This window comes from Chinchilla lanigera, unplaced genomic scaffold, assembly GCF_000276665.1.
Source record: "Chinchilla lanigera isolate Chin_1 unplaced genomic scaffold, ChiLan1.0 scaffold00084, whole genome shotgun sequence".
In the NCBI taxonomy this organism is placed as follows: domain Eukaryota; kingdom Metazoa; phylum Chordata; class Mammalia; order Rodentia; family Chinchillidae; genus Chinchilla; species Chinchilla lanigera.
Window position 1 is genome coordinate 9350087 of NW_004955485.1, and position 19737 is coordinate 9369823.

At 53.4% G+C, this 19737-nt stretch overlaps 1 protein-coding gene across 2 annotated transcripts in view; it reads right to left on the reverse strand.

Moving 5' to 3' along the window:
- Positions 1–1826: 1826 nt before the first annotated feature.
- The window catches only part of Pax2 (paired box 2), a gene marked incomplete at both ends in the record, with an annotated part of 78695 nt that continues 60784 nt past the window's right edge, over positions 1827–19737 (reverse strand). For both annotated transcript variants that reach the window (XM_013504125.1, XM_013504124.1), the window contains 3 exon segments: positions 1827–1928; positions 15221–15347; positions 17391–17566. In XM_013504125.1, the coding sequence (XP_013359579.1) occupies positions 1827–1928; positions 15221–15347; positions 17391–17566 (405 nt within the window).

Here is a 19737-nt window from a genome sequence, read left to right on the forward strand (position 1 = left end):
CCGTGCACGCCTGGCTCCCCCAGCGGTGCCCTCTGCCATCTGGGAAGGGTTCGGTCTGGTCTGAGGGCATCTACCCCGCTAACTGGGGTTCCAAGGGTTGTTACAGTGGGCACCGTGGTTCTAGGAGCCATCGCCTCACAGGGTGGGACGCGGGAAGGCGGCCAAGAAAGGCCCTTGGGACGCTCTGTCCCACTCAGCAGGGTGCCAACGGAGGTGGGGTGCTCTGCTAGGACCCCCGCCCTGTCCCGCCGAGTTCAGATACGTGGGCCACGCGGCAGGGGCGGGGGTGCAAAAAGCAGGTGGGCTGCGCGCCGTCTGGGAGCGGAACCCCTGAGCCTGGAGCCGTCGGAAGCCGCTTCCCTCCTCTGGCAGAAAGGCCAGGCCTCCGGGTTTCCCCCTCGCCCTTTCTCCTGTGTGGTGACCCCAGACTGTTTACAGTGATCCCTAACCGCGGGTTAAGTAGAGGAGAAGGGCCCCTCTCTGAGAGGGAGCTGGGTGGGGGTGGGGGATGCAGCCACTGGAAAGCCTGTTTATTGACGAGGAGGGAAAGCATGCGTGCAGCAGGATAATGAGCTTCTGAGCTCAACTGTGACCAAGAGGAACTGAGCTATCTCCTTCCCCATCGCTAATGAAACAAGTGTAATTTCCTCATCAGCACTAGATTCTGTTTAACGACTCCCCCCGTGCCACCATGAGCTCTCTGCGGCTCCCCTCATCCCCACCTCCCTGCAAACTCCGCACACCCACCTCCCCACTCCACCCCTCCCCCAAGACCTCCTCCAGCCTCCACCGGCTCGCTGCTGGAACCTTCCCCCAAGAGTCTGCCCCCCAACAATGCTTCTACTTCTCCAAGTCTGGGCAGGACTCCTTTCACTCACACCTCCCATTTCCTTCCGCCCCCTTCCCGAGCCCCCTGCAGCACCCTCTTTGCTCTACTCACACCCTACGCTGTTTACCCAGGGCTGTTCCCAAGTAGATGCGACCACTCAACCTCTTCTATCTCCCCCTGCCAGTGATAGTTGAACATCAGGGACAGAGCACACAAGATGGTCCCTAGAGGCAATGGGTTGTAAGCTGAGGTGATCCTAACCTCTGTAAGACAAGACTGTTTCTGCAGATAGGAACTTCTACTCTTTGGCTTCAAGCGCTGCTCCCCATCTGAGAGAGATTAGGATAGCATACCTCCAGCCTCAGGGGCCAGCCTGTTTCCCTGATCCACACAACCCAAATCCCACACCTCACAGGCAAAGGGTGGCTCAGAGCCTCAGGAGAGCAGCAAGGGCCAACGTCCTTGGGGGTGCTCTAAACCCAGCTCTCTGAAGCTGACCTCTGGGCTTCTGCCATAGCCTGTCCCTGTTCTCTTAGGGACTTGCTCTCTCTTCTCTCTGGATTGGGTTGGTCCTCCACATTGGTCTTCCCTCTGGCTTGGTGTGGCTCAGGATGGCTTTGTCTGACTGAATGACATGCCCCTGGAAAAGGTTCTTGGCTCCAAGTTTCCATGGAAACCAGGACAGGCTCTTCTAAGTGGAGTCAGCTGGCTGGGGCGGGCTGGAGCAGGGAGTGGGCTGAGCCCAGGGCTCCTGGGGTGCAGGCTCTGGTGGATGGGCGCTGGGGAGGGGCCATGATGTAAAGCTTCATCATGGGATGGGAGGGGCCCTTCTGCAAGCTTCCTGTCTGGGCTGTTCATGAGAGAGGGACCAACGGACAGGGAGTTTGCAGGGAGCGGGTGCTGGGTCCTCCACCCCACTCCCGACTACAGAGCGCTCAGAAGCGCACCCACTGTGTCATCACCCATCTCAGGCAGCAGCAGCAGCGTTGTCACCTACCAGGAACCATCCCTGCCAGGGTGGAGGTGGGGTAGCTTCCCTGGCCAGTAGGGGGCACATGAGGGGGGTAACCAGGCAGAGTGGTGCTCGCCATGTCACGACCTGGAAAAACAAAGGGGATGGAGTGAGGGCTGGAAGACAGAGGCTTGCCTCTGCTCACACCAGGACACTCCTGGAGAGGAAGGAGCTCAGTGCTCCTGGACAGGCAGGTCTGGAAGTGCCTTGGCTGGGTCCCAGTGTGTTGCCCTATGTCTACATCAGCGGTGTGCACACTGCTGTTCTGTGCAGCTCTTTGTGTCTGAGCGTCTGTGCGTCCTGCCTTATTCTGTGTCTCTGCATTGCAAACCCAGATGGAGGTGGGCAGAGCTGACCTGGTTTTACTCCTCCTTCTCTGCAAGATATTCTGCTGTGGCCTCTGCAGTAGCCAAATGGACCTCTTATCATCTTGCTTACCTGCCCGCTCCCTGACTCCCTATTTTGCCTTCAGGCTCCAAGAACACCTTACCATCACCCCTACAGGGGCCGATGGGGTGCTGTCTTCTCCAAGTGGAGCTGCAGGTGCAGGGCCTGGCAGGTGTGGAGGGCCGGGGACCAGCTAGTGAGCTGTTTTGCAGTTAGTGTTTATGGCATTTAAATGGCAAAAAACCATCCTGAAGTGAATCAGGAGCTTTGAGCCAACAATGGAAGTGGATCGATCAAGTTCCAATGAGCAAAATCCACCCCCACTTCCAGAGTTGCTGGGATTCTGGAGGGTGGGAGGCAGGGCCTTCCTTGCCAGTGTCCTGCAGTGGAGGCATAGTAAATGAGAACTGGGGAGATGCCCCCAATCCACAGACACTTCCCTGGCCCTCCGCTGCACACAGCTGGCTTCCCTTCCTTTCCAGCTCTCTCCGTGGCTGCGGAGGGGGTGCTGCCTCCCTTTGCAGCATGTGGGCAGAGTGCATCTTTCAATGGCAGTATATGCCCTTTCCCTCCCACACTTGCACATGGCAGAGTATTCCATCCTTTCCTGGTGCCTGTGGGTCTCCTGCAGTTTCTCCTTCTTGTCAGCAGCCAGTGCCACCACTTTAACCTCTCATGCCTCTGTCCAGCCCTGGCAGACAAGGTGTGTGGCTGGAGGAAGTCAAACAGCTCTGCACACCGTGCCCAGTTTACCCCTCCTCAGTTGGGCCCTGCTCAGCATCACTCTGATTGTTCAACCACTTTCTCTGCCATTCTCCCCTTGCAGGTGACCTCACCTCCTGCGTTCCTGGGATGTACGGTTTTCTCACCCTTACTGTGACACATCTGAGTGGTTCATCCTCCACGTATAAAACAGAGCTACAGCTAAGGCTTTTGCATTTTCAGCTGCCTGCTGAACATTCTCATTAGCTGTCCCACTGTCACCTCAAACCTAATTGAAATCAAGGCTGATTCATTTCCCATTTCTACCAAGTCTTTTGAAGGCTGAAAGATCAATGACCTAGAATCTTTGACAGTGCCCCCATCAGTGTTGTTGATTCTCACTAGCCAGGTCCGTTGCATCTGCCTGGTTTCCATTTCCTTCACCACCTTCCTGCTTAGCATCCAGGCACCTGCCCTCGGCTTGTACTTCCTCCTCCACACTTTTGTCCATCCCAGGTGTGGCTGCTTGGGTAGCCCCTGGCTCTTACCGCACAACTTCCCTTCAACAGCCATCACTGATGCTCCAGAGGCTGTAGTCTGAATCAGACCTCTGCAGGCTTGCGTAACTCCACCCAAGTTTTTCAGCTCTGATTCTTACCCTGCCTGGTTTCATTGACTCTTTACGCTGTGCTATAAAAGCCCTGTGCTTTCACCATGACCTTTCCCTCTCCTTCCAGCTCAAGCCTCAAAATTTCTACTGTCCTAGTTATCAGGAAACTTTCTTTTAACATTCTATATAGCATGTGAGCTCATATACCATGTCATTATGTGCATAATCAGCCTTGTTGTTCATATCATGGTTTGTTTTTTTGTAGGCAAGCCAAGGGCAGGACCTGTCTTTTGCTGTCTCCTGCATAGAAGAGAACATGGTACATACTCAACAAATACTTGATTAATTCTCCATCTCTCCATTGCACTTACAGCCAATTCCTAATGGGTTATAATTGTTTTTTAATTGTTTCATAAATGTTGCTCTCCCACAAAGAGGTAAAACTGGGATGGCATGTAAATGCATCTGCTTCTTCTTTAACAGCAATTTAAACTGTACAGTAGTTTATGAATTTTTGTAGGAAGGCAAGAGATTTACAGTGAAAGTCTGTTGTGATTCAGCTTTATCATGCAACAGAATGATTTTCCTTATACCTGTCCAATGTAGCTAAAAATCTTGCATTTCCTAAAACTCAACAAGGTAGAATAGCCAAATGAAAGATCACTTCTTTTTTTTTGGTACCGGGAATCAAACTCATGACCTCAGGCTTGCCAAGCAAGCACTTATGCTGCTGAACTATATTCCCAGCCCAAAAGATCACTTCTGACTATGAGATCAAAGAACCTGTGTTTGATTTGGTATCAGTTCTTCTGTTGACAATAAAAAATGTGTATTTCCTGACCATCTCTCAGTGTAGTGGACCCAAAGTGGGCAATGACAGCATTTTATTCTTTTAAGATGCAGGTCTCACTGTGTTGCTCAGGCCTAGGTTCAAGTGAGCCTTCTACCTCAGTCTCCTGAGTAGCTGGGACTGCAGGGATGCACTGTGGCACACAGTTCTATCGATTCCCAGAGAGATCAATAGTATGCCACTTATTGGTCCAAAAAGGCCCAAGACAGAGGAGAGTTAGGGAAGATGTGAGAAGATGTTTGAAGCTAGACAGACATAGAAACGAAGTTTCTCCTGCTTTGTTATCTTACAAGCAGTCAGGAAAAAGTGTGACTCTTTCTTAAAAACAGAAATTTAAATGCATCTGAATTTTGGGTTTTAGAGGCATAGCTCCCATAAGCCTTTGCACAAGAGACCCTCATAATCTAAGATATTTTCACAAAATCATCCCCCTAGCTTCAGGAGAGAGAGAGCGAGCCTGGGCACCTAGTAAGCTGTCTCAGCTAACCTGGAGACCCTCCTCTTATAGTCTGTTCCTATTGGAGGAACTTTCTCTCTTGCAAAATGGTATAGCCACCTTCCAGCAGGTAGAAACCTCTGCCTGCTGGAAGTCATCCACTGAACTGTTGATTGGAAGGCACATTTCCAAATTCTATTTTTAAAAACAAACTGAATCTGGGAAGCACCATGTGCCAGTTTTTTAAAATGTGGGAGAAGTGCCCATGCTGAGGAAGAAGCATTTGAGCTTCTTGGGTTTGGTACACAGCTGTGCTTGGTTCTGTCACATCAGTGTCACCACAAAGACGACCTGGCCAGGACCCCTGAGCAGACACAGGTGCAAGCACTGCATATGAAATGCTCTCAGTGGCTTCATTAGTACACAGAGGACACCTGAAGAGCAGGGGAAAATTGACCAAACTCTTGCCAGAGCCATATATCCTTCTGCAACACCATTGTCAATAATGGAAACACATATTGCAGGAAGTTTTCAAATTACTAAGATCATCATGCCATTTGCCCAGCAGCATTCTCCCAGCAAGCCTTCTTCAGTGAGGGAATATGAATGGGCAGTGGGACTTGTGCAAGGAACAGCTGACAGAGCCCTGGGTGCTGAATGGATGGCCAGACAGGAGTAGACTCTCAAACTGTAAGACGGCAGCAGCCACCTCCCTTACACAAACGAGCCAAAGCTCAGAAACCACAGAAAACAGCGACACGGCAGAACGTGTCAGTTATAAAATATGTGCCACCCGACAGAAGACAGCAAGCAGTAAAGTACTGGCTTTGCTCACTGACAAGGCCAGGAACATGGAAACAGCACCAAGAATCACAAATGGATAAAAACTCACACGTTACACGAGAGGATGGGCATTTCCTGTCCCTGCTTGCTTTCTAAGGTTACAAAAAGATTTAGAGACAGCAGCACCTTCCAATCTGAGACGTTAGATTCCTTCAATTAACCCTATTTTAAAGTTGAGAAAGTGAAGACTGAGACAGGAACACTGGCTTTGTTGTGGCTACAGGGCCAGCACACAGCAGAGCCAGAGTCTGAAGCCGTGTCTGCACCACACTGCTGTGGGAGACAGCATGGAGCCAGACACTCCACAGAAGAGCAAAGGAAGGAAAAGGAGCCAGCCGACTGGCAAATTGCACACCACCACCCTGCACTAAGCTGAGACCAAAAAAGAAGGACACAAAGAATAAACTGACATGGGAGGTTGGTAGTAAAACTCCATGGTGTGGAATATTAATCTCCTTTGAGAATTCACTAAAACACAAAGAAGAACTTCCAGAAAAAGTAGTAGTTGAGAGCTTAAAGTACTCAGAAGTGTTGGAAGCACTGTACTTGACGAGGATGTCTTCTTAGTTCAGCTGCTGAAGTCCCTGAAGATTCTAAAGCCAATTTCTACAGCAATCACTGCGCCTGAATCAGACAGTGCACTTTTGTCAGACATTCCTAGCAAATGGGCCAGAGCAAATCAGCTGTTCTGGAGAATCTAAGTGCAGCCTCTCAAGTACAGAGAAAAGCAAAGGGAGACACTTTATTAAGAAATTGGAAAATTTTAGTCTTTAGACAATTTGCTACTTTAATCATCAGGCATGTGATCCCAGAGCACAGTTATGTTTCTCCAGTCACCTTGTTGACACTTACTATGTGCTAAGCGCTGGCCTTGCATTTTATATGTGACCCTTCCACCAACTCTGATACTGACCTCTTGTTCATCCCTATCTCAGACTTAAGAAACTGAAACTCCAAGGAGCTCAGGATTGTATTCAGGATTTCACAGTGATTAGATGGTAGCGCCTGACTCCAGGACAAATGGTACAACTGGGAATGATTTTGGAAGGATGTTCTCAAATACTGTCGAGCTGAAAAGCAGTATTTGGTCCAGGCAGGTAACCTGGGGTCATGTTAAGCTACTCCTTCCTGTAGAGGAGCATCTTGTGGCCACATGTCTGAGCTTCCTTTTCTACATGGGGGATTTAATTTGGTCCCATAGAATCAATGGAAAGCCAGACATAAAACGTAAGACACTGTATAAGCATGTCTTTCTAGGTAGATGGTATGTGGCTTCTATTATTTATAAAAGTATTCACAACTCAAAAATTAATGAGCAGCACTTATAGAAGACCAACAGGACCTCTATTCTTTGGCAAAAGACATTGATTTGTTTGCAACTACTTGAGTAATATCAATAAACAAGACCATACAGAAAGCAGCAAAATGTGGACTTGAGATGTAGCTCAGTGGTACAGCGCTTGCCCACCATTCGTGAGGCCCTGAGTTCAACCCTGGGACCTTGAAAAACAAAAGCAACAAAACAACAAAGTGTGGAATGTAGCAGGGAGGCTTATCTCAAGTTTAGGAAGATGTCAGCATTGAGAAGACCAAGGAAATAATAAAAAAGGAAGCTGCCCAGGAAGCAGAAACCACTGCCAGAGATGGCCTCAGCAATAAGACTTATTAGACACAGATTTATATAGCAAAATTTATACACAACGAGTTTAGAGATACATTTCCTCGGCATCGTTCTCTGAAAATGAGCACTTTTGCTATCCACTTGACACTATGGAGGACCCTAAGGCCAGAAAACATAACTCTTGTTTTACTGTCCTATCCTCAAGTTTTGTCTGCTTCACATCAGGTGGCGAAAATGAAGACATTAGATTTCTTCAAGGTTGGCAGTCTGTGCTTGCATTTGACACGGGCATTTATAACACAAACATATAGTTACTACATTTAGTAATCACTGCCTAAATATACTCTATATTTGCATTTACAGACCAATTATGATCCGTTTATGACCAATCCCAGTTATACACAATAAAGTAACAATCTTTGATTTGAATTTTTGATCAAAGGAGTGGGAAAGAGTTTTTACACATTTCATTTCTCATTTCCCAGGTTTCTAAGTCTCCTGGGCTCTGTCCTCTGGGGCACAGGAGCCTGTGTGAGGAACCCCAGCCCTGGTACTGTTGTGGGTGAATGCCTAGCTGGGGCTTGCCTGCTCCAGGTTCCAGCAGAGGGGGCTGTACCCACAGCACAGGGTGGCTGCTCTAGCTGATCATGCCGCCCACTGACAGCTGGACCTGTAGTCCCTGGGGCGTCCAAGGCAGGGATGCTGCTCACATCTGCATGGGCTCAGTAAAATCTGCTCCTCGACATCGAAACAGCTGGACACAGCCAGTTTGTTGTTCCCACCCCTTCCTCCCCAGCACGTGACCCTCGTAAGGCTGAGAGCCTGCCAGCCCAGGGCCCCAAGGGAGGTGGACGACAGACAGAGTGGCGGCCTCAGGACTCTGGGCGAGACTAGGGGAGAGCTGTATTTTGAGAGTGCTGAAAGGAGCATGGCTCCCTCCTTTACAAAGGAGGAGACTGAGCTTTAGGGAGAGGAGGATATCTCCAGGATATCTCCAGAGGATATCTCCAGTGCTCACATCAGCTCACTCCCTGATGGTGCTTTCTCTGGCTCCATCTACCTGCTGCAAAGCAAGAGCAGAGCTGGGCAGGTGCTGGTACCAGAGGCTGGACCAGGCTCAGCAGGGGCTCAGCGCATGAGAGACCCTCATGCTGGGTGGGCAGAGGTTAAGCCTGTTTGCACAGTCTTCTGATACTCTAGGTCTCCCAGTTCCTCTCCGGCTTTATTTTGTTTTCTGAGAGCACTGAATTGTCAGCTCTAATCCTTCTGAAAGCGCAGCGTTTTTCAGGCGCTCTGTGTAAGTGAAACCCTAATCCCAAGCAAAACGGCCACTTAAGCTGCTGGAGCATTAGGCTGCTCTCCGAGCTGCTGCAGGATTTCCTCCCACCCCACCTGCCAGCCCAGCCGCCACTCGAAGGAGAGGGAGGATTCCAGGCTGGGGGCAAGCAAAACCCTCTCAGAAGTGACAATGGTAGCAGAGCTGCTCCCGAAGATCAGGGTTACAAAAGCACTGGCCAGTTTGCCCTGGGAGGACACTCAGGGGGCCAGATTCTGATCTTCCAGGGGAAGAGGGTTTCTTGTCACCTTGGAGGTGGATCTAGGGGAAACAGGTTTTCAGGTCTTGCCTGGGTGGCCTTGAAGCTCCTGAGACATTTCCAGGCCTTTGGCCCCAGTGTATACCTGTAAGAGTCACTTGGACACCATTATGAAGACACTTTTGGTTGTTCAGAAAGCGCTGGGTTGACAGATGTGGCTCCTTAGCCAACCTTTTCTTTGTAGAAAGTGCCAAGTAATGCAGTAAACAAGCACAATGTCAAGGGATCCCCACTTTGGAGCGCTCCTCTGGGGCACACTCTAAGCAGCTCTATACACCCACAGCAGCCAAGCAGTTCCTTTCCAACAGACTGGTCCTGACAACAGTGCCCACCTGGACAAGCCTTTGTTTTAGCCTCAGATAGCTACTACAGGTGATTGCAATAAACACTGCTGATGATTTAAAAATACTTTTTTGTTCAAATTTGGAGTGGCCTCTGTCCTGCTCCTTAAATAGAGTAGGAGACCATACTGTGGAGGGACAGGTGCAGCCCAGTTGGCGTGTATCCTCTCGCGAGTCACCAAGAGGGGCAGAAAAGAAGGGAAGAAATGGGGAAAAGGCCCGTGGCCTGGGTCAGTTGAGATCTGCTTAGAAGACTGCAGAACTACATCTCTGCTAAGATGCCCCAAGTCCCTCATACCTTCTCACTCTCCCCAGGGCCCCTCCCCAGGCCATCTGCTCGTGTCCTCTGGGGAGGGCAGCCTGCTCTGCTGGCACGGCTGGTTGGCATGGACCTGGATCTGCATTTGGACTGGGCGTCCGGAGGGGACAGCTTTTATTCTGCTCAAAGTCAGCCTCTCTCTTTGAGCCGTAGCGTGGGTGAGTGCCTCTTCGCTTGCACTCTTTTCTTCTAGAGGAGGACAGGATAAAGGAGAGGCCAGAGCTGGGGGCAGTGACTCCCTGTCTTCAGGCCTGGGCACCTGCATATCTGTCACTGTCTCATTGCTATGGAAATGCCCCCATAATTAAGTCAGAGTGAGTTCAGGGACTAGAAGTCCTTGGGGATGTGGCTGGAGGCCTCGGGATGTCTGCAGGAGGCGAGCCCCTTCTTTTTGGGCCTTTGCAGCTTAAACGAAGGGTCCAGAGCTCGTGGGTGCAGAGCAGAATCCATCTGGCTCAGATTGGCCTCTGCTATAACTCCCTGACTGGGTCACATGCTCTTACCTTCTCCTTTCAAGGTTGGAGAAGAATTCTGATGTCTGTACCCTAAATTCCTCCAGCTAATCAGACAAGACCAGGAGACTCCCAGCCTCCTTCAGAAACACTTCGTGGCCTTTATTGCCCTTCCTCCCCCAGGGGCGAGCCGCAGGCTAAGTGTTTTATGGGGGGAAGTCAGTTGCATTGGATGGGGTTGTTAACTACAGGAAAGAGGCGGTCCCTGGAGGGCTGCAGAGCTCCCCGAGGAGGAGGTTTCCCAGGGTCTGCACTCTGTTCAAAAGCCACTGTGCTGCTTGCCATGGAGATGGGCAGGGAGGCCAAGGTGCTGAGAGGTGGCACCGTCTCTTCCAGGCGGAGCCCACGCTGCTCTCCTCGGCCTCCGGAGGCCTACCCTCTGCTCAGCTTTGAACTCGGCTCCTTGGCCCGGCCCCCTAGCCTCGGTTCAGACTCGCTCCGGGAGGGGACCGGCACCTCCTGCTTTGGATACTTCCCGTGGGCAGTACCCACAGCCTCTCTGGGTCTTATTAGCACTTCCTCCAAAGCTGCAGTCTCTAAGCATGAAGGCAAGTTTCTCCCAACCACTTGGATGAAAGTGCTTGCTGGGTGGGGAAATACCACACACTCTCCTTGTCCCCAATTCGCCAATGTTAGATGTTTTCCCAAAGCAAAGGAAAGAGGGGCTGGGGATATAGCTCAGTGGCATAAGCGCCTGCCTGGTAAGTGCAAGGTCCTGAGTTCGATTTCCTATACAATAATAAAAAAAAAAAAATCAGCCTTACCAAAGCAAAGAGTCTCTGCTAGGACTCAGCTGTCTGTGAGCTCAGATAAGCATAGAACAAGCTCTGCTTTCTGAGCTGCCTGAGGCTCAGCTTTCCCAGTGGCTCTAGCCCCACAAAAGCAATGGCCTTTATTCTCTGTCCCTTTTATCTCTATTATCCCATAATTTGTTAAGCAGTGGTGGGGAAGGGGCCCTGGGAATATGCATCTGTGATAACGATGAAACCGTTACTTCTCTTCGATCTGTTTAGAATATCAAACACACTTAGTTTATAGCTGTTTTTAGGTTATTCTGTGATCTCCAGTTCTTGGGGTGTTACTTGTCCTACATATTGCTTCTGCTCACTCTTCATGATAGTTCCTATTCCCATGGGGTGTGTGACCCTCTCAGATAAGTTCATCTTTAAAGGTGGCTTCCCCCGCCCTGCGGAGTTCCTATGCCCTGGATTACTGTAGACTGTCTCTACAGAAAGGTTTGCCATTACTTACCGGGGGGAGGGGGTAGTGTCTGAGTGGGTTACTATCTTGGTCAATTGCTATGTGAATTCTTGGCTTAGGGTTCCTGCAACACACTCGTGCTACAAATTTGGACCCTGGTTCAGGCTGAGGTCAGGGTCTTGTTACTCTTGCTCTCTGGGCCAGCAGAGTGAGCATGTGTGCTTCCCTTTCCTGGATGGTGCTGGCTCTGGCTTTATGCAGAGAGGCACTCAGCTCTAGCTTCCTGCCTCTCCTGAGTCGGGTGGCATCTCTTGTCTGATGTTTCTCACATCCTGCTTTGGCCGTGACTTTGGCTTTATTTCTAGTATGAGGGAGGGAGGTTTGGCTCTGTAGTAACAACTTTTGCTGCTCTATGTTACCCTGCTGTACATGCTGTAGTTAGCCTGCCTTGTGTCTGGCACCAACGTTCTCCCGTTTCTGCTCTATACTGAAGGAAGATGCCCTCGCAGCGCTGGCCAGTGCCCACTAGAGGCCAGCGATGCCCGCTCTGTGCCTGGCTCAGGACGGGTGTGTCCTAGGCTTCTAAAGAGAGCGTGGGCTGTGAAATCCCTGACTTCCTCCAGTCCCATCTTGACCCTCTCCTCAGGCTGGACTTTCCCCAAGCCAAAGAACTCTCTGAATGCCCCAAAGTATCTCTGTGACTTTGGGGACCCTGCAGCTCATTCTCACTTTTAATGCTTTCTCACCCAAATCAGCAACCCCTCAAGATCCTCATGCCCCCTGCTGAGGGGCTGCTGTTTTTACCTGCCATGGGCATTTCAAGAATGAAAACTCCAGCATACAATTGCAGCCAGAGTCCGCATTGTTCAGGCCATGACCGGGGGTCCTGGAGCTGCTGAGAGGTTGGTGCTGGTCCCCTGTGGGGTCCGCTGGAGAGGTAAGAAGGGATGGGAGGCAGCTGCAGAAGCCAACCTAGGGAACCTGGGGCCAGACTGCCCTGGCCCATCCTGTCTGGTGGGTCCCTTTCTCCTTATCACTTCAGGAGAGACTCGGCTCCGTTCCAGACCAGCAGCCTAGAGCAGTGGGCTGGAGAGAAGAGATGCCACCGAGCTGGAGCAGCCCGGCGGTGGAAGGGAGAGTGGGTGATAAATTTAAATAACCAGCTTGACTTGGCAGCTTGCTGAGTTGTGATGCAGTGAAATTAAAATCTCGGCAGAACCTGCAAACACCGCCGAGAAAAATCAGTGTCGCGCTTTGGTTCCATGATAGAAGGGGGCGTGGGAGAGGCTCTGAGGCTGAGCCGTAGCCTCTGGTAGCACCCTTGCTTGCAGTGTGATTAGCTGCGTCCTGGCCCACTGGGCCCCGCTTCCCTCTCCACACAATGGTCCAGGCGCCTCTCTCCTCTCAGTCCTGACCTTGTGGAACAGCTACATCAAGTGGCTGGTGAAGTTTGAAATCAGCCTCCAGTGCCAGGAGGTGGCAGGAATATCAATAAGGTCTAGCTTCCTGGCCAGCTTCCCCAGGACCCACCTGCAGGTGTGCGGCCTCTGCTGCCCGTTCCCAGGGAGGAAGATGGGCTGGGTACCAGCCGCTGGGGGTCCACCCAAGCCATGATGCTACAGAGAGCAACCTCACTGTTCTCTCGCTCTGGCTCCCACCGGCCCACACTTGCCCACCTACCAGGAAAGGCCTCCCTTTTCCTTTCTCCACCAGAGCTCTTGGTATTCTCCAATGAAACTAGCCGCTAAAGCCTCTGGGAAATTTCTACAAACACACCAAGCCTCTCCAGCCTGGAACCCAGCTCTCACAGAGGCCAGCACTGTTCTAGAAGAGCTCGCCCAAAGCCCACCCCTCCTAGCTGTCCTTGCACCCTGCTGGGTGGTACTCACGGGGTCCTTTTCTAGATGGCCTATGAGGACTCTGGGCAGTGCCCCGTTTCTCACCTTGACAGTACCTCCAGCAAATTTGGTTTGTCCCCATAATAAACATGTCATGAATCATTCATCTTTAATAGATTATGCAAATTAGAAGGACATAAAATCAACAAAGATCAATAGCTGCAGCCCTTTAATTGCCAGCAAAAACATTTTAAGAGTGAGCATAATCTGCAGCCCTTTCTCGGGCAACGGCACTATTAATCCAAGCGTTAGGACTTGGCCTAACGGAGGGAAAACGGTTTCTCACCTCCACCCACCGCCCCTCCCCCACCCTTCCGCACACTTCTCTCTTTTTGGTAATTTCCAGTTTCTGAGCGAGTTTCCCCATCATTACCACTGGTGAACAGCTCCGAATGTTAATGGTTCTGCTTTTGTTACTCCTCGCTTGATTGAAATGTCGCATACAGATTGAGATGTTAGTGCTAACTTGCCACCTGGGAATGTCAAGCTGGGTCTGAAATGAACTTTTCTCACACTTGGATCCAGATGGATCAGCCGGAGATGTTCCCAGGCTGAGCTGGGACCGTTCCAGGGCCATGGGGGGGAGGCGGGTGGGGGCTGCTTAAGGTGGAGGCACTTTTCTGCAGCAGCCCCAGTATGCCCTGCGGCAGGAGCCCTCACCCAGAGATCCATACTGCCACCCAGGATGTCCTTGCATGTGGACATGGGCCCAGCACCAGGGAGCACCATGGAATTGGAGAAAAGTCTCCTATGTTCTCTTTCACCAGGTGCCTGGGTAGCACCCCAGGAAGTGACCAGTAGGCCTCTCCACAGATGAGGAGACAGGTGGCCAGGCCTGGTCCATGGGCTCCCAAGTTGGCTGCAGAGGCCCCTGTCCAGGGCCAGCTGATCTAGGCTGTGTCCCCTGCAGAGTCATCGCTTCCCACAGCCCGGTCAGCTCTGTAGCACTTCCAGAACTTAGCCATAGAGTCCCTGCCCAAGGTTGGACCCTACTGTCTGCCACCACCCTCCTCAGGAGGCCCTGGGGAAGCTTACCTGGGGCTCCCTTCACCCCCAGAAGGCTGATGCTTACTCCAAGCCCATCCCAGCCTGGGCCACGCCCAGGTCAGCTCCAGCTCACAGCCAGCCCTGTCCTGCGCCTGCTCCCTGTCTTTGCCACTGGCTGTGTTGCTCGCCTCTGCTCCCTCCGCAGGTAACGCCTCAGCGTCCCCTGGTCCCCACTGAGACCCTTCTCATTCACCTGCCTCTCAAGGAACAACGGCACATTTGCTTTAGTGTCTCCAGAATAATTAGGTGAATTTTAATAACACCTTGATGTGTGTCTCTCCCACTTGGGCCCTCTCTTGGCCCAGAAACTCCTCTGCAATGCCAGGTGCCTTCTGCAGCTTGTAGCTCTGTGACCTGGAGCTCCATTCACAGGCCCTCACTGCATAGCAACTCCAGCTGCCCCTGCAGCTCTGGACCCATGGGAGCTCCTCAGCATCAGGAGCTGCTACGTTGGACCCCAGCTGGCCTTGAAAAAGCCAGCCTTGGTCTCAGTGACTTCTAGTCACAAGAGAAGGCTGCAGCAACTGTGCTCCTCTGACTGCAGAGAGCTGGGTGCCATGCCCTCGAGCCCAAAGCCACCGTCACCTGTGCTGCCTGGAGTGGTGGGAAAGGGGCTGCCCAGAGCCGTGGGGCTGCAGGTGTGTGGAGGGTGGACACTCACCTACTGGCCTACCTGCCCTCTGCTTTCTTGGGCACACATTGTAACTAACGGCTCCAAAGTCTGGGCACCTCAAGGGGGGTAAGCAAAAAGGCAGTGGCCAAGCAGGACAGGAGCCAGAAGCAGCTCCCTAGCTTTCCACCTTTCCCAGGCTGAAGCCCAGACCCTCTGACCACAATATCTTCTTCCCACATCTGTGCACAAAGTACCCTGGTTTTCAAAAGCGCACTCTCAATCGCTCTCTCTCTCTGCAGATATCACGGCAGGCAGGGTGCCCACTTGTCACACTGGGCCTCAGCTGGCACAGCTGAGGTGCCCTGACAGACAGCAGTGACCCCACCCTCCTGGCAGCCCCCTTACCGGTCACGACGGGGTATGTCTGTGTGCCTGACACGTTGCTGCCCAGCTCGGGGTTGGTGGATGCAGACAGACCCGACTTGACTTCATCAAGCCCAGGGGTCAGGGCTGGGAGGGAGTACTCATTCCCCTGTGAGGACGGAGAAAAGAGACAGCTCTCTATTGATGTGCACACAGAGAAAGGGCTTGGTGTGCAGATGGAGAGGAGGAACAGGGATCCCCCAGGCGGGCGGAAGGGGGAGACGGGGAGGCAAAGGCTGCGCAGGGATGGGGCAGACCTGACACGGTGAGGCTGAGGTGCGGTTTACACTCAGCGGGTGGTTTTCCTCGGACGTCTACAGCACCTCCTGCCTAGGCAGCCCCAGGGGGAGCCTAGCACTGGAGCACCCTTGCTGAGAGGTGCTGGGTATGCAGGTGTCCCTGGGATGCGGAGCCTGGGGGCGGGTGGACCATGCCGGGAGGGCAGAGGCAGTCGCTGGGGGAAGGGGCTTGTGGGGCCTCCAGCCTGGCACGGCTGGGCTGGCTGATGGGATATGGGCGCCCCTTTTTAAAAAACAAACAAAGACAGCCCCACGGGCCCCTTGCTCTCTGCCTGTGCACTGGGGTATGAAATTGGGGAGGGGGAGAGTCCACATGGCTAACAGGAGGGTGGGAGGGGGCCGGTCATTGACTCTGAAAGGGTGTCCTGCCCGGAACACTCGGGTAATTGCCTTTTTATTGCAGCCACCGCCAAGCCAGACCCCAGAGCCGGGCCGGCCAGCAGCCGCACAAAGCAGGAAAAGTTGCTCTGATTAATATTACCTTAAATTAAAACTGATTTTCTGCTCTTTCGGGTTTTTTTCCCTTCCGCTTCCTGGCCCCCCCAGAGGACCCCTCCCCTCCCGGGCTGGATGGGATTGCCTCGTCATTTCCAATTCCTTCTCGTATTGATCTTCCTGTAGAAATCAGTTTTGTAATTAGCTGCAAATTAGGCCTTCTACTGGGGGTGAAGCTGCCCCCTGATTTATCACCAGAGTAATTCGCTGTGATCGGAGAGAAATTAAAATGAACTCAATTAGGCTTCGGATTTGCTTTATGGGCCCTGCTCCGAGTTTCAGGGGGAAAAATGACTGTGCTGGTGTTTAATAGTCTAATGAAAGTAAATAAAGGTTATTCATTGTAATACAGCCGGGGACTCGGGAGGGTGCACTGAGCCGCCCGCCTCGGCCAGCTCCTCCTTTGTTGGTTTATGGCTCAGGGCACCTTAAAAAGACTTTTGATTTTTGTTTTATGAAGACAAACAGCTTATGGGATAAAAGGACGGGCGGGGAGCAAGGCGAGTGGCTAGGAGCTGCTGGAGTCTCAGAGCGGAGCTGAGAGCGGGGAGCCCTAGGGGCCTTGCTGGTATGCATGTGTGTACGTACGCATGTGCTGTGCTGCAGCTGCAGCCTGACCTAGGCCATGAGCATGCGAGGGACAGAAGTGTGGGGGGCGCGGGAGCCGCCCTGGTGGTGAGTGAGGGCAGGTCCTGGCGCTGTGCTGGGCTTGGCCGACCTGGGGACCGCACACGCCACCAGCTGCACAGGGAGTGAGTAAGGCTGTGAGTGGGTGGGGGTGGCAGGGCATGCTAGACGTGAAGAGCTGGACACATGTTCCTGCCACGTGTGCATGGGCTGTTCCGGGCTGTGGGAAGTGGGGATGTCAGGATGAGCTGCCAGCCTGCCTGGGTCACACTGATGGCTGGGTGGAAGTACAGGGGGCAGTGGTGGGCAGCCTGTCCTGAGGCTGGGTGAGGGGAGCCCCGCAGACTCACACAGACTTTCTACAGGACCAGCGAACACAGAGGGACACGGCAAGAGGATGCTCCTGAGCAATCCCTGCCAGGACTCACAGAACGGCAGAGCTAGAAGGGACCTGACAGCTTACTTCAAAGGCCTTTGTTGCACAGATGAGAAACTGAGGCTCCGGAAGGCTGAGACTCCTCCTAGGCCACCCCCTTGCCCCGGCACTCACTGCGAATTACCATTACCACAGTGCTTTGTTTAACTGTAGCCTGGTGGCCCTGTGTGAGCACGCGTCCCAGCACCACATGACGCCTGTGTGAACCTGCACCCTGCGGGTGTCCACTGAGTCTGTTCTCGGGGCGCCTCGTCTCCTGGTCCCCCTGCTCTGCCAGAGGAAGCTGCGCCCTCACCTGTTCTGACTTGATGTGCTCTGATGCCTGGAAGACATCAGGGTAAGACGGTCGCTCAAAGACTCGATCCAAAGCTTCTAGCTGCTGCTGGGTGAAGGTGTCAGCTCTCAAGTGCTTCCGCAAACTGTCCACGCCACTCTGGGAGTCTCCATTGGGGACCGAGCCCTCGGACACATCTGGGGAATACAGGGACATGGGGGCATTAGCAGAAGCACGCAGCGTGGACGAGGCGGGGACCTGGCTCTGACCCTGCCTGAACCTCTTCTTCCAGCTGCAGGCCGCCTCAGCGGTCAGGAAGCCAGAGCGCTGGAGGCGCGAGGGGCCGTAAGGAAGGGCCAAGTCTGGGTGCAGGAAGGCCTGGAAGAGGTGGAGCAGCAGGGCTCCCTGAGGCTGCCTCCCAAGGAGCTGTCTCCCAGGGTCACTGCGGCCCAGACTGGGTGAGCGGGGTGGCGAGCCAGGCTCTCAGACCGGCACTACTGAGCCTGTGGGGAACTGAACTTGGCTGTGAGATGAGTTGCAGTTCCACCGATTCCAAGGCTTGAAAATCATCGAGTCTCTGGGGCTGAGTGTAACACAGGGGCTGGGTAATAGCTGTGCCCCGAGGAGGGGGCTCTGAGAGCAAGACTGGCGCCCTCAGAGGGGTCACGTGGGCTGGGGAGCACCCCCACGTGGGCCACTGCGGGGAGCCCCTCTCCCAGAGATCTCTGGCTCGGCCTCCACCCTGAGCCCGCCCCCTGCCCCTGGTCCTGCTGTGGGTTTCCATCAGGAGTTGAGCCCTACTCGGGGAAGGACGGGCCTGGCAGTGCCCTGCTAGTGCCACTCCCTTGGGGCCACAGCCCATCCTGTCTCCAGGTCAGGCTCTGCCCGGCACCCTTCCACTCCGTTACCCGGTTCCCATCTCGAAGTCTCTCAGCCTAAGGGCCCTTGGAGCTTAAGGGGGCAAAGAGCCTGGTGCTGCCTCTCCCTGAGCCCCACCCACAGCTCTTCTGGCCCCAGCCTCAGCCCCAGCTTGTCACCCCTTGTCTCCCCTCAGCCCAGGACTGGCTGGGGGGCTGTGGGCCTGGGGCCGGCCCATGCGGCAGGCCTGGTGCTCCTCTGGGACTGTTATATATATCAGTTTATAGGTGATTATACGATATGATATAATCAATATTGCATTATATACAGTAGCACCGTACAGTATCATTTGGGAGGCCGTAGAAAATATTACATATTGATTACCTCATCCTGCAGCCATCTACCCTTGGGGCCTCCTGGGTGGAGCCCAGGGCTCTGCTTCCCAAGAACCCTGCTTCCCCTCCACAGGGGCGGTGGGGGCTGGGAGGCAGGCAAGGGTGTGGGCAGGGTCGAGTCTGAGTGCTGGAGGGCCTGATGCAGCTCAGCCGTGAGCACCTGCCCAGCAAGCATGAGGCCCTGAGTTTGATTCCCAGTACCAAAAAAAGTCAGAGAGGTAGCTCAGTGGAAGTCCTGTGTTCCTCTGGACACAAAACCTGGTGGCTGTGTTTTTCAGTGTAAGGTTCTGGAATATGTTTTGGGTTTAGAGGGTGCAGGCACCCCTGTGTGTGAGGTTCCTGAGTGTGAAGGCCCTGAGTGTGAGGGCCCTGAGTGTGAGGTCCCTGTGTGTGAGAGCCCTGTGTGTGAGGGCCCTGTGTGTGAGGTTCCTGTGTGTGAGGGCTCTGTGTGTGAGGTTCCTGAGTGTGAGGGCCCTGAGTGTGAGGTTCCTGAGTGTGAGGGTCCTGTGTGTGAGGGTCCTGAGTGTGAGAGCCCTGTGTGTGAGGGCTCTGTGTGTGAGGTTCCTGAGTGTGAGGGTCCTGTGTGTGAGGGTCCTGAGTGTGAGGGCCCTGTGTGTGAGGTCCCCGTGTGTGAGGTTCCCGTGTGTGAGGGCCCTGTGTGTGAGGTTCCTGAGTGTGAGGTTCCTGTGTGTGAGGGCCCTGTGTGTGAGGTCCCCGTGTGTGAGGTTCCTGAGTGTGAGGGCCCTGTGTGTGAGGTCCCCGTGTGTGAGGTTCCTGAGTGTGAGGGCCCTGTGTGTGAGGTTCCTGAGTGTGAGGGCCCTGAGTGTGAGGTCCCTCAGTGTGAGGTTCCTGTGTGTGAGATCCCTGTATGTGAGGGCCCTGAGTGTGAGGGCCCTGAGTGTGAGGGCCCTGTGTGTGAGGTTCCTGAGTGTGAGGTTCCTGAGTGTGAGGTCCCTGTGTGTGAGGTCCCTGTGTGTGAGGTCCCTGTGTGTGAGGGCCCTGTGTGTGAGGCCCCTGAGTGTGAGGGCCCTGTGTGTGAGGGCCCTGATTGTGAGGGCCCTGATTGTGAGGTCCCTGTGTGTGAGGGCCCTGAGTGTGAGGTTCCTGTGTGTGAG